At 56.3% G+C, this 13,981-nt stretch overlaps 1 protein-coding gene across 2 annotated transcripts in view; it reads left to right on the top strand.

Annotated features, from left to right (window-relative positions):
• The window catches only part of TSC22D3 (TSC22 domain family member 3), a 50,010-nt gene extending 39,433 nt beyond the window's left edge, over positions 1 to 10,577 (top strand). The window contains exons 1-3 of one of the 2 annotated variants that reach the window (XM_077826579.1): positions 7,918 to 8,211; positions 8,340 to 8,391; positions 9,289 to 10,577. In XM_077826579.1, coding sequence (XP_077682705.1) covers positions 8,090 to 8,211; positions 8,340 to 8,391; positions 9,289 to 9,534 — 420 coding nt within the window. In that variant the 5' untranslated portion in view covers positions 7,918 to 8,089 and the 3' untranslated portion in view covers positions 9,535 to 10,577. Of the gene's footprint in view, positions 1 to 7,917; positions 8,212 to 8,339; positions 8,392 to 9,288 lie in introns of those variants that run through there. The other variant, XM_077826578.1, reaches the window with a different exon arrangement.
• The last annotated feature ends 3,404 nt before the right edge of the window (positions 10,578 to 13,981 follow it).

The raw sequence follows: 13,981 nt of genomic DNA, 5'->3' as shown, positions 1-13,981 counted from the left end.
GCTCCAGCAGCTTTACCTCTTCCCTTCTGCTTTCAGATCACATACAACCAAACCAGAACATCAGCCTGAACTAGGGTGTCCAGGTGTCCGGTTTTCGACTGGAACACCATGTCAAAAAGGGACCTTGGCAGCTCCGGTCAGCACCGCCGACTGGGCTGTTAAAAGTCTGGTCAGTGGTGCTGGGGCGCTAAGGCAGGCTAGTCCCTACCTGTCCCCGAAGTAGCCAGCAGGTCCAACTCCTAGCCATGGGGCTCCACACGCTGCCCCCACCCCAAGCACCAGCTCTAACCTGCGGGTGGTGCCTCCGGGTGAGAGAGGCACCTGGAGCCTCCTGGGCCCCCCCACCTAGGACCCAGACCTGCTGGCAGCTTCCGTGGCGTGCGCAGGATAGGTAGGCAGCCTTCCTTAGCCCCCACGCTGTGCCGCTGACCAGGAGCCGCCTGAGATAAGCCCATGCTCCAACCCCGAGCCCCAATCCCCTGCCCCAGTCCTGAGCCGAGCCCCCCCCCAACCCAGAGCACCCTCCTGCACCCCAGAGCCCTCACCCCCAGTCCAGAGCTCGTACCCCCTCTTGCACCCCAACCCCCTGCCTCAACACGCAGCCCCCTCCTGCACTCCAAATCACTCGGCACCACTCCCCAGCCTAGAGCCCCCTCCTGCACCCAAAACCCCTCATTCCCAGCCCCAGCCCAGAGCCTGCACCTCCAGCCGGAGCCCTCACCTCCTCCCACACCCCAACTCCCTGCCCCAGCCCGGAGCCCCCTACCACACCCTGAACCCCTCATTTCTGGCCCTACCCCAGAGCCAACACCCCCAGCCCAGAGGCCTCATCCTCTCCCGCACCCCAACCCCCTCCCCAGCCCAGTGAAAGTGAGTGAGGGTCGGGGACAGTGAGCCACTGAGGGAGGGGGAATGTAGTGAGTGGGGGGTGGGGCTCAGGGAAGGGCTGGGGCCAGGGTGGGGCCTTGGGGAAGGGGCAGGCCTAACCCTAGTTTTGTGTGACTAGAAAGTTGGGGACCCTACCCGGCCCGCCCTCCAGGAGCTAATGGAGCCAATTATTAACATGCCACAGTAGAGCCGACGAGGGTGGAGGGCAGCAGAGATGAGCTGATCCCCACTGATTAGAGGGGGATTCTGGGCATCTGGCAGTGATTCCCATCTCTGAACCCCAGTGGCCTCTGATCCCAAGGCCCCCTCTGATCCCTGACCATCTCCTGTGGAGGGGGATTGGCTGCCTGCAGTCTCTTTGCTGCTCGTCACTGGGTTATTTCTGCCAGCACAGGGACGCTACCAGGAACACCCTGGGCATCTCAAGGAGCAGAGAGCCAGAGTCCTGCTTGGCTTGGGTTAGCTATCTCTGTTCCTGCTGCAGGGCTCATCCTCGGGTACTTATGGCACATCCTCTGACTGTGCTATACAGGAGCTCAGTTAGTGATCACAGTGGTCCCGCCTGGCCCTAGAATTGAGGTGACCCTGGGACAGCCAGTTTTGCTGGTGCATGGGCAGGTGGCCCATCCCTGTATCTGGAATCCAGCACTCCTTCCTGGCATTCTTGTCTTGGGATTTCTTCTCTCTTGGTTTCTTGTCCTAGAGCTCCACGGTAACTCCTGCCATTGTCTTTGATTCAAGGAGCACATGCAACGTGGACATTGAATTTGTGCTCCTCTGCCTGTACATCTCTGAACAGCGTGCTGTGATCCCCTGACAGTGCTAAGGGCGGGTCACTTGAGACTCCTACCAATATTTTGTTAACATTGGTCATGCCTTTTCAGCTAACCTATTTGACTGTGCGTGGTTAGGGCTTGATTGGGCGGCGGCGGGGGAAGAGGGATAAGAGAGATGAGAACTGATATAGCAAAAGGATATGCTGTGATTGAGAGCCATTATCTGTTACAATTTACCATTTATGGTGCTAGTTGATGAAAATATCCCTGTAGAGAAGTCCTCTAATAAGTGGCAATCATTCCTGTTTAATGTGCATAGATATGCGTCAGCTCGGCACCAAGAGTGATCAGAAATTGTATGCGGTTTCACTGGTTCTTTTGCATTTGGCTTCCTGCCTTGAGTATGGCTTTCACACTTGGATACCTTATCTTCAATAGCGGCATTCTTGCCGGGCCAGCATAGGACATCTTGGGTCTGTTCTTCCACTTCCCAATTAAACGTTGTGGACTCTGATCGGCATTTCTGTGTGCTAGTCTGACACAGTGACCTCTGTGGAGAACCTCGTCACATATGGTCATTTCTGCTGGATAGTCCCAGGAAGATCCAAGTGTCTGGGTTTCTTCTGCTGACCCGGATCGTCCTGGTCCATCCAGAATTTCTCTCTCGAGCTGTCGGCAGGGTGGAGCATTTTGTGTTTCTTCTTTGAGCATGTCATATTTAGCTTGGGGAATGGATCGCACTTGAGCCAAGTCAGCGTTTCTAGATGCATGTGAAGCATGTCACCGTGAGAAGCTCCTTGCTGGGCCAGTATTTCACATGGTCCAATGAGCACTGTCTGAGTTTTGCACAATAGTTTCCGTGTCCTGGCGTCTAAAGGTTTAGGATCTTGTGGGCACACCGGCTCCACCTCCCTGCCACCTAGTGTTTAGGCCTGATACTGTATGCAAACCCTGCCTTGTTTCCCCTCACCCAGGTCTAGACAGGTGTAAACCAGCCCACCTGAGCGTTAGAGCACCCTGCAGGACCTCACGTATTGATGACAAGATTAACATATCCAGAGGCAGTCCGTGTTCAGGCCCATCTCAGGGGCAATCCAATACTGTGTGGTGCTTCAGCCATGGGTACTCCAGGCCAAGCCCCACGTCGAGGGCCAGGACCCCTAGGCTGCTCCACTCCCTTCCCCTGATGAACAGCCTCTGGTTCCTCCTTTCAGGATATTCTTGGTTCCGTCACATGTTCCTTCTCTTGGGAACCTCCTAGTTCCTTTCCCTGGCCTACTCCTGGGACCACTCTCACTCCAGGGTGGCCCCTCCTGCCCCTTCTCCTCAGAGGCCGCTTCTTCCAGGGGTCCGTCTTGACTGAGCTTGGGCAGCCTGTGTGTAGGGGGCAGGTTTCTTCTGGGCCAATCTGTTACCCCAGGATCCAGGGCGGCAGCTCGGCCCTGACCCCCCTCGGAGGGCTGCTGACCCCAGGACCACTCTGATTTTACCTTGAGCCATTTCTGCCCATGCACAGATTCCAGAAGCTGCTCCCAACAGATCCGGAGCCAGCCTTTTCTTCTCATCATGGGGCATTTCAGTCAGTTCTTTGGATGCCCCTGCCACTGGCCAGCCCCAGCACAGAGAATGCCATCTCCTTCAGGTTTTCCGCAGTGCCACTGGCTTCCAGGGAGGTCCAAGCTTGCAGCTGCCTTTCCTTGCCAGGATCCCTTCCAGGGTGACCAGAGATTCAGTAACAAAGGGCTGAGACCCAGGAACGCTGGGAAGGGACTGAGCTTGATCTCCTGGCCTCAGGCCCCTGCTGTGGGTCAGGGTCACCTGGCAAGGGTCAAGAGCTTTTACAGGTGCAGACTGAGCAAAGCCATGGGACCCCATGTGTGCTGTCAGGGTGGTGGAGGGATCTGTGACAGGGAGGCCAGACGATCCCTTCCACTCTCTCCTGCCATGATATGTCTCTGCTGCTCGGGACCTGCCAGGACGTTCCTGGGGCTGGGGTCCAAGGGCTAGATCCAGGCAGCCCCAGGTTCAAGGTGTCCACTGGGGGTTAGTAGGGACAGAATTAGTGCTCACATTTGTCTGAATGGCCTGGTAATGCATTAGCATACGGGAGTCCATCTGAGAGGGACAGGGTGGTCTAGTGGTAAGAGCAGGGGGTTCTAGGTGGCCTGGGTTCCATTCTTAGCTTTGGGAATTGACTTGGATCTAATGGTTAGAGCAGGGTGCTGTGAGTCAGGACTCCTGGGTTCTTTTCCTAGCTCTGGGAGGGGTGTGTGGTTGGGTGATGAGAGAAAGGGTTGACCTTTGGAAATCTGGCTTCTATTCCCTGTCCTGGGAGGCAGTGTTTGCCACTGCTTAGAGCAGGGCACTCAGGCTCTATTCTCAGCTTTGCTGCTTGATCGCCCCCCTGCTCTGTGCCTCAGTTTCCCCATTTATAATGTTGGGATTATGGTCCCAGTTCCACTTCGTAAGGTGTAGCATGACCCTTGGGTGGAAGGTGTTCAAGTGATTATTCCATCCCGTGTCAGTGCGCAGCTCCCCAGGGAGGAGAAGGGGCCAGTGAGACAGATCCTGGAGCCTGCTGCATCCCAGACTGCCCTCCAGAAAGGCTGCATCTTGAATGCACCATGACCAGCCACTGGGTGCCCTCAGCTCAGCTCATTCAGGGGCAGAGACCTGGGCTCCTGGAGCCTCGCTGCTCTTCCCTGGCTGCCTTTGAAGCTTTCAAGTTCATCTGGGAATGACTGCGACCAAGCGCTGGGTCTGGAGGCGCCAATGGCAGGTGCTGGCCTGTGGAGGGAGGCAGGGCACAGAAGCTGGGAATAATCCCTAGCTCTCCGGCTGTGGGTGCCCTGAGGTTAATACCTTTCATGGGGAATGGCAGACCGGGCGGTCTCAGTGCTCTGCCAGGAGGCACTAAAAATCCAGTCAGCGGCAGCAGGGCTGCTCCGGGGAGGATTAGGCTGGGGCAGGGCAGTCCGTCTGCCGTGCAGCCTGCTGCCTGTCAGAGCTTTCCAGCCTAGCCACACCCACACTGCAAAGAGCCCTGTGCTGGGCCTGGGCTCCCACACCCCCTGGCCCAGGCTTAGCTGACCCATAGGCACCTTCCCAGCTTACACAGGGCTCTGCCCTGGAGGGCAGCTGCACAGAGAGCAGAGTCAAAGGCCCTCTGAGCATACCATTTGCTGATGCTCTGGCTGTATGTCAGCTGGTGGGGGGCAGCGTTAGGGGTGGCTCTCTGGGCCATGGCAGAGCTGCATGAGTGTCAGGGGAATGCCGGGTTCTCCTTGGAGCAGCATGGGGTCTGCTCTCCGGGCCGTGGGGAAGCTGCATCAGGCCTGGTCTCCAGGCTTTGCCAGAGCCAGTTGGTTTTTGCCCCAGCTCTGCAGAGGGCGGCTGCCAAACCCCACACGGTGCTGAGGGTGCTGTGCCCCCAATCACAACCTGGTCTCCCTGGCCCACTCCAAGCAGGGTCCGAGATCAGTGTCCACACCTGCTGCCTTCACCCCGATAACTGCCCCACCCTCTGGAATCCAAACAGTGGCCAGCACCCGCACCGGCCCAGCAGGCTGTGCTCACCGGCTGAGCCACCCAGATAAGGAGTCCCCATGTCCAGGAGCTGCAGGGTTGCCCCTCCGCACGAGGGAGATAGCGCCCGGGTTCTCCATGCACTGCCCATGGGGACGCTTATCTCCCCGGGGAGCCAGCAGCACCCACCTCTGCCCACGTGAGTGTGAACTGGGGTGGGGGCTGTACTGCACTGCTGCTGGGGCGTCTGGTGCTCTACTGAACCCACGAGATGTGGCCCCGGCCCCGCTGCCTTTCCCGCTCCTCGTGACCTGCTGTGGCTGTGGGGGGCCTCTGGTGGCTGTGGTAGGGACAGGCTCTTGAGCAGCTCAGGCTTGCTGGCAGCTCTAGTTTATTAGTAGAAGGCTGGCCCTGGCTCCCTGGGTGTCTGTGAAGCGCCTGGCTCCGCGGGGCCTGCTCTGAGCTATTAGGGTAGAGTGACCAGACAGCAAGTGTGAAAAATTGGGACAGGGGGTGGGGGGTATTAGGGGCCTATATAAGAAAAAGACCCAAAAATTGGGACTGTCCCTTTAAAATCGGGACATCTTGTCACCCTATATTAGGGGGATCCCACAGACATGGGGATAGAGGCACAGCCCTCCTCTGAACTGCAGATACCCCAGCCACTCAGACCCGCTCTAGGAAAACGCACCCATGTGCTAGCACACAGAGGCCTTGCTGGAGTGCCCGAGGAGGCCGGTTCCTGTTGGCTGGGCATGCTGTGGAACAGGGAAAGCAGAGGAGCATCCCTCGGCGCCAGGAGGGCAGAGATCCAGGAGCAGAGTGCACGTTCCCGGAAGGATGGGCTGCTGCATTCGTCCATTGCTGCTCAGGTCACTCGGTGCCGCTGGGTGCCAGAGAGCAGAGAGAAGGGAGCTAACACAGCACTATGGAGTACATGAGCAAACACATCCAAGTATGCAAATGTCTGAGCCAAAAGCAGCCCTCTCTACTAGCGAAAGCTGGGCTGGAAACAGCCAGCAGGCCCAGCTCTAGGGACCTCACAGAGAATTGCTAGCTGTCTGGTGAGAGGCCGAGTACCTCAGGGCAGGGACCGTACCTTGCTTGGCATCTCTGAGCCCAGTCAGCCCATTGCTGGGAGGGTAGGGTCCCGCAAGGACACTGGGATGCAACATGTGTTATAAATATCCCCCTCTCCAGTGAGAGCTCCGATTGGGGCCTGCAGTGTAAGGAGCCCCGGGGCTGCTGACAGACTGTGTAAATGTCATGCACACGCACACCGCTGAGCCGTAACCCTGCTTCTCCGACTCCACAACCATGCCAGCTGACACGCAGGTGGTAGTAGCAGTAGTAGGCCTCTTATCCTGGGTGTGGGCCCAGTGCACTAGATAGCAGCATCGTGCTCTCAGACACAGACCCACAAAGCCAGGACATTACACACTATATCTGCACAGAGCATGCTACCCTGTGGGTCCCCCAGTTTAGCATGGCAGATGGAGGAGCTCAGGGTTTAGTAGCCCTACACCTGTGTTCAATACACACGTGCAGCCCGTGATTCACCGCCATGATGCAAGTGTCTGTTCTGCAGGAGGAGTGACCCTATCTCTCCTCTGGCACTCATGGTACCCATCTGGTCATGGTACCCACCCAGCCCTCTCGCATGTGCAGTTCAGGGACTCCTGGGGAAAACACGCCGGTGACAAGAGCATACTGTGGCCACCAAGGCTCTCGTCCGTTTATGCAGCCCAGAGCCTGCGCCGCTGGCTCGTATGGCCCAGAGCAGCCTGGCACAAAAGCTGCTGCCCACAGGAGCAATAACTCTTGTTGCATCCCCTTGGGGGAGCAGCATCTTCCTAAGGCTCGTCCTCTTAGGCAGCTTCGGCCTGCCCATGCAGCTACCAGCCGCCGGGGGTCGCTTTGCGCCCGCGAGGAAGGGAGGGAATCACCAGCAGGCGCCGTTGGAAGCTGTTGGACTCGAAAGTCAAAACATGTTTTGGTGGAAGCTTATGTAACTCTGGTTAAGAAGCGACCTACTTCTGGGGTGTAGTAGCTCCTGGGCGCAGCCTCGAGCCTGCCATTCTTCGGGCGTTATTAGCGGGAATTGTTTTGTTTCGCATGCACATTTTTACACTCGCTTTGGCCGCCGGGTTTGGCGCGCTTGCAAGCCCGGGGGGAAAGGCGAAAAGCTGTTTTATTTTCCCGATCAACAAGAGGACGGGTCGGGGCCGGGTTCGTGTGCTTTGCAGCGGGCCCCTTGAACCGGGTCTGACTGAAATATTGGAAGCTGCAGAAATCTCTGGGAGGGGGGCAGGTATTGGAATCCCGGACACTTGCGTGTCCAATGATGCAGTGGTTTTGCAACATGCAAAACGACCCTCAACATCCGTGTGTATTGGGGGTAAAACCCTCGGGGGGGGGGGTTAATAGCGCCGGGGGTCTACACACAGCAGCTTCAAGCAGAGAACGAGACTGCTAGCAAAGCCCTTGCAGCGGGCGGAGCTCTCCAGAGCTTGTGTGTAGGGAAAATTCTGCACGGCGGAGTTAACCCCCCTTTCCCGCATACCCTCTCCCGACGCACTGTTTGCAAGGGGGAAAAGCGCGGAGAGCTCCCTGAGCTCGCCCCAGGGTTCAGGGCGGGGACATGGCAGAGCCGCAGCCTCGCCCCACCCAGCCGCAGCCTGACACCATGTGACGCCAGCAGGAGCCTCCTATATAAGGTGGTGGCGCTTGGCGAGCCCCCACTGGTGGCTTCAGCCCGGCTCGCGCTTGTCGTGCGCTCGTCCGGCCCCTGCCCGCCCCTTGCCCTGCGCCCGGCCCGCGCTCGGCTCCGTCAGCCCCCCAGCGCCCTGCCGATCCCGAGCGGCGAGAGCCCGCTAGCCCTGCCCCTGTGCGCCGTGGCCATGAGCACCGAGCTCTACCAGTCCGCCATGGAGGTGGCCGTGTACCAGCTGCATAACTTCTCCATCTCCTTCTTCTCCTCGCTCCTCGGCGGGGACGTGGTCTCCGTCAAGCTGGACAACAGGTAGGGGCCGGGCTGGGGGGCTCCGCGCGGGGGGCGCCGGGCTGGGGGGTGCAGCGGAGCTCGCTGCGGATCGGGCTCTGCGGATCGGGCTCGCTGCTAACTGGCCGCCGCCTTCTTGTGTCTTTCAGCGCCTCCGGAGCCAGCGTGGTGGCGATTGACAACAAGATCGAGCAGGCGATGGTGAGCACGGGCTGGGGTCACCCCGCGGCGCTGGGGCAGGGCCCCCTGGGCTGATGCAATACGTGGTCACCCCGCGGGGCAGGGGCAGGGCTCCCTGGGCTGATGCAATAGGGCTCCCGCCTGCCCCCTTCCCCGGGATCGCTGCGGGGCGCACGCCCGCCTTTGTCTGCCGCTAGAGAAGCTCGCTGACCGCTTCAGCACGCCAGGCGGGTCGGGGATCCCAAAGCGCAGGCGGGACCCCCGGCGGCGTCCCGGAGCCCCAGGCCCGCGCCCTGCAGCCAGAGAGGCAGGACACGGCACCCTACCCCCCTTGCTCCTAGAGTGCCTGGGAGCTGGCAGGGGCCTTGCTGGAAAAGCAACAAGGTTCTTCTCCCAGCGCCGTGGCTTCACTCCAGCCATGCCAAGGGCTGTGGCACATCAGTCTCTAAAATTGTTTTTCCTCTTGCGGGGGAAAGAGCGCAGTGATCTTGCCCTGGGCTAGAGGGACGGTGTGCTTGGGAGCAGATCCCAGCCCCCGTGTGGCCGCTGAGCCCTACTGAGAAGGGCAGAGAGCTGGGCTCAGAGACCTGCAGAAGGCGCCAGGGAGTTGTTACAAAATCTGCTGCATGTTGAACGGTGTGCAGTGTCCCTGGTAGACATGCCCCTTGCTAAACTGTGCTAATAGCATCTCCTGCTTCCTGCCCGATGAGAGACCTTTAGCCAGAGCCCCATAACCACTGACCCTGCTGCAGCCAGACAGCTGGATTCAGCCGGCTTAGCTGGGAGCTCAGGCTAGCTCTGAGCATTGGTGACGGCAGCACAGAGCCCAGCTGGTCCTGGACTGCAGCCGGAGTCCATAGCTGAGCTTGGGAGTTGGGGCGGAATAGTTTGGTAACCCTGCCTTTGGTTGTCTCCTAGGATCTAGTGAAAAACCACCTGATGTATGCCGTGAGGGAGGAGGTGGAGATCCTCAAGGAGCAGATCAAAGAACTGGTGGAGAAGAACTCCCAGCTGGAGCGAGAGAACAGCCTCTTGAAAACCCTGGCCAGCCCTGAGCAGCTGGAGAAATTCCAGTCCCGGCTGCCGGCAGAGGGGCTGTCTGCAGAGGAGCAGACGGGCGGGGCAGCTGCCCCGGCCCAGCACACCGGGGGCTCTGCGGTGTAAGGTGGCTCTGTCCTCGGAGTGGGCAGAGCCACTGAACTCTTTCTACTTAATCTCCTTAAAAGTTGTTTCCTCCCTCATCTCATGTGGAGAACTTCCCAAGCTAGCGAGAGCTACGAGATGTGCCAGGGGCGCTGCCCCAGCTGCTGGGACACTGACTGGCTCTGAAGGAGCGAGGTGTCATGTTGGGACACTGCACAGCCAGACGACCCCCATGGGGGGCCTCTTTGCACGTCCGTGAGAGTGCAGGGGCTGCACATCCGGTCATGTGCCCTCGCTGCACCGTTCAGCAGGGCTCCTGCTGCACTTGACAAAGACTGATCCTTGGAGGAAGCCAGTTGTTGCTGAGGAGAGATACAAATCTGCCCCTCCTGCCACCCTGGAATGGGCCTGGGGTAGGAACCAAAAACTGACCTCGTCAGCACCTTTGTGTTGGCGGCTGTGGACAGTGCATGGCTTGTGCACACCACAGGTTGGGGATTACAAGGAAAGCTTTGTTTCGTTAGTGCAGGGATCTTTATATCCTTAGCTGCATCTAAGGAACGTATACACACAACCACTGCTGGGGATGGCTACCGAAGCCTGGGGCTCGTGGGGGGCTCTATGGATGCTGCTGCCCATAGCTATATGCCTGGGGCCCGCTGGGGATTCCAGCCAAGTGTGGAGGCGGGCCGCTTGGATGGTGTTTGGAAATGGGTGACTGGAGCTGTCTCGCTGTGGGATAGATTTTTATACATAGCTCGGTCTGTGTACAGACCCCTCCAGGAGGGAGATTCCCCGTCCCCCAGCCCGCCCAGAGCAGGGCCACAGGACACCCACAGCAGAGATTTTATAATGAAACATGCCAATGAGACCCGCCTGCCGTGGACGGGATGGCCCGGCCCCTCGGGGGCCGAGAGCCGAGGTTATTTGCTCCGTGAGCGTCCCCCCCTCGAGACGGCTCTTGCGGAGGGGACAGGGCGTCACTCTCGATTTAGACTGTCAGAGCATTAACATGACTGTGTGAATCTAGCTAGAAATGGCAATAAACTCTACTTTTGATAATACATGCAGAGAGGCGTGTCTTTGTAATGGGGGAGGGGCTGGGTAGTGGGAAGGGTCGGGGTGGAACAGTGTTGATGGGAGAGGATCAGTGCCCCGTGGGGAAGGGGAATGGATGCGGGGGGGACGGGACTCCAAAAGCTTTGGTGGGATGTGGGCTGGGGTTCAGGCTGCGCAGGGAGGGACTCCCTGGCCCCTGTGTGCAGTGACCAGATACAGGCCAGCTGGTGACATTTGTGGTGTGGTTCTGTCAGGGAGCTCCCCCTGCCCACACCCACACATTCCTGGGCTGCTCTCCAGTGGGATGCAGCATGGGATGCAGTGCCTTCAGCCGGTCACTGGAAACTCCCTTTAGCGCTGGATGCTGCTGGCTTCCAACGTGAAGCCCCTGAGTCGGGGGATGGGGGGGGGTGAGTGGGGGAGTCAGTGATCCCAGCCCCCTCTGCATTTCAGCCTAATGGGCTAAGGCTTGGAGCCTTGTAGGGGGGCCCCATCCTCACTGCAGCCTGCGAGATGAGAGCAGGGGTGAGCCGAGGGGGCCTGGAGTGTGTGGTGGGGGAGGGGACAGGTGTGCAGGGGCATTGGGTGCTGGGCTGTTACAAAAGGGAGACAAGGGGGCCTGGAAAGGGACTGAAAGTGAGAGACGAGCACGGATGCATTGGAGTCCTCATTCATGGCTCTGCTGGTGCCCCTCAATCCTGACCTGCACCCTCTAGTGTCCCAGCCCTGGGCTCCCACACAGCTTTATCAGTGCCCCTCAGTCCTGACCCGCAGCCCCTGCTGTCCCAGGCCTGGGCTCCCAAACAGCTCAAGTCCAGTTTGAGAGGGATTTTCAAGCCCACAGAAGGGGACTGGTGCCCCTGGAGGAAGATCCTTCAGACGGTGCAGTCAGAAGCCAGACGAGCACTGGGCTGGGCTGCAGGCGCTGCATGGAGCTGGCGTTGGGGAGAGGAGAGGGGGGCTGTATGAGGGCGCAATGAGAGGGTCACAGCTCCTGGGGTAAAACAACGAAGTAAAAGAAGCAGTGAGAGGCAAAAAGGGACCCTTAAAAAGTGGAAGATAAGTCCTAATGAGGAAAATAGAAAAGAACATAAACATTGGCAAATGAAGTGTAAAAATATAATTGGAAAGACAAAAAAAGAATTTGAAGAACAGCTAGCCAAAGACTCCAAAAGTAATAGCAAAATTTTTTTTAAATATATCAGAAGCAGAAAGCCTGCTAACAGCAAGTGGGGCAACTGGATGACTGAGATGCTAAAGCAGACGATAAGGCCATTGCGGAGAAACTAAGTTAATTCTTTGCATCGGTCTTCACTGTTGAGGATGTGAGAGAGATTCCCAAACCTGAGCCATTCTTTTGGGGTGATAGATCTGAGGAACTGTCCCAAATTGAGGTGTCATTAGAGGAGGTTTTGGAACAAATTGATAAACTAAACAGTAATAAGTCTCCAGGACCTGATGGTATTCACCCAAGAGTTCTGAGGGAACTCAAATGTGAAATTGCAGGACTACTGACTGTAGTCTGTAACCTATCATTTAAATCAGCTTCTGTACCAAATGACTGGAGGATAGCTAATGTGACACCATTTTTTAAAAAAGGGCTCCAGAGGTGATCCCAACAATTACAGGCCAGTAAGCCTCACTTCAGTACTGGGCAAATTGGTTGAAACTATTGTAAAGAACAAAATTGTCAGATACATAGATGAACACAATTTGTTGGGATGTAGTCAACATAGTTTTTGTAAAGGGAAATCATGCCTCACCAATCTACTAGAATTCTTTGTGGGGGTCAACAAGCATGTGAACAAAGGAGATCCAGTGGGTATAGTGTACTTAGATTTTCAGAAAGCCTTCGACAAGGTCCCTCACCAAAGGCTCTTAAGCAAAATAAGCAGTCATGGGATAAGAGAGAAGGTCCTCTCATGGATCAGTAACTAGTTAAAAGATAGGAAACAAAGGGTAGGAATAAATGGTCAGTTTTCAGAATGGAGAGAGGTAAATAGTGGTGTCCCCCAGGAATCTGTACTGGACCCAGTCCTATTTAACATTCATAAAGGATCTGGAAAAAGGGGTAAACAAAATTTGCAGATGATACAAAACTACTCAAGATAGTTAAGTCCAAAGCAGACTGAGAAGAGCTACAAAAGGATCTCTCAAAACTGGGTGACTGGGCAACAAAATGGCAGATGAAATTCAATGTTGATAAATGCAAAGTAATGCACATTGGAAAACATAATCCCAACTATACATAGAAAATGATGGGGTCTAAATTAGCTGTTACCACTCAGTAAAGAGATCTTGGAGTCATTGCGGATGGTTCTCTGAAAACATCCACTCAATGTGCAGCGGCAGTCAAAAAAGCGAACAGAATGTTGGGAATCATTAAGAAAGGGATAGATAATAAGACAGTAAATATGTTGCCTCTATATAAATCCATGGTACGCCCACCCCTTGAAGACTGCGTGCAGATGTGGTCACCCCATCTCAAAAAAGATATATTGGAATTGGAAAAGGTTCAGAAAAGGGCAACAGAAATTATTAGGGGTATAGATCAGCTTCCGTATGAAGAGAGATTAATAAGACTGGGACTTTTCAGCCTGGAAAAGAGGCGACTAAGGGGGGATATGATAGACGTCTATAAAATCATGAGTGATATAGAGAAAGTAAAAAAGGAAGTGTTATTTACGCTTTCTCATAATACAAGAACAAGGGGCCACCAAATGAAATCAGTAGGTAGCAGGTTTAAAACAAACACAAGAAAGTATTTTTTCATGCAATGCACTGTCAGCCTCTGGAACTCCTTGCCAGAGGGTGTTGTGAAGGCCAATATTATAACGGGGTTCAAAAGGGAGCTAGATAGATTCATGGAAGATAGGTCCATCAATGGCTATTAGTCAGGATGGGCAGGAATGGTGTCCCTAGCCTGTTTGCCAGAAGCTGGGATTGGGTGACAGGACATGGATCGCTTGATGATAACCTGTCGGTTTATTCCCTTTGGGGCACCTTCCACTGTCAGAGGACAGGATACTGGGCTTGATGGACCTTTGATCTGACCCTTTGTTCTTATGGGGTGAAGAATGTCCCCCTATCATCCCTTACCGGTGCTTCTCTCTAGCTGTGATCATCAGTGGATGTTGCTGGGATGAACCTGGGGGAGCCATGCCAGGATGGGTCCTGCTGGGAAGAAAGCAAAAAGACCATTGTGTGCAGGTTGGAAAGGGCTGGACTGTCCCTGTGCTGGAGCCAGGAGCCCAGGGAGGGCAGCAATCTGGGGATGCAAGGGGGTGCAGGGATCAGGATGCACTGAGACTCAGGCTGATTGGGAGGCGCACCCCTGGGCAAGTTCTGAGGGATCCTATCCGCCAGGGAACAACCCTGTCCTGGCCCCTGGGGGCCAAATGAGCAGCCA

This window comes from Eretmochelys imbricata, chromosome 9 (assembly GCF_965152235.1).
Source record: "Eretmochelys imbricata isolate rEreImb1 chromosome 9, rEreImb1.hap1, whole genome shotgun sequence".
Classification (NCBI taxonomy): Eukaryota; Metazoa; Chordata; order Testudines; family Cheloniidae; genus Eretmochelys; species Eretmochelys imbricata.
The sequence above is the reverse complement of the archived record's forward strand: the minus strand, read 5'-3'. Positions and strand labels throughout refer to the sequence as shown.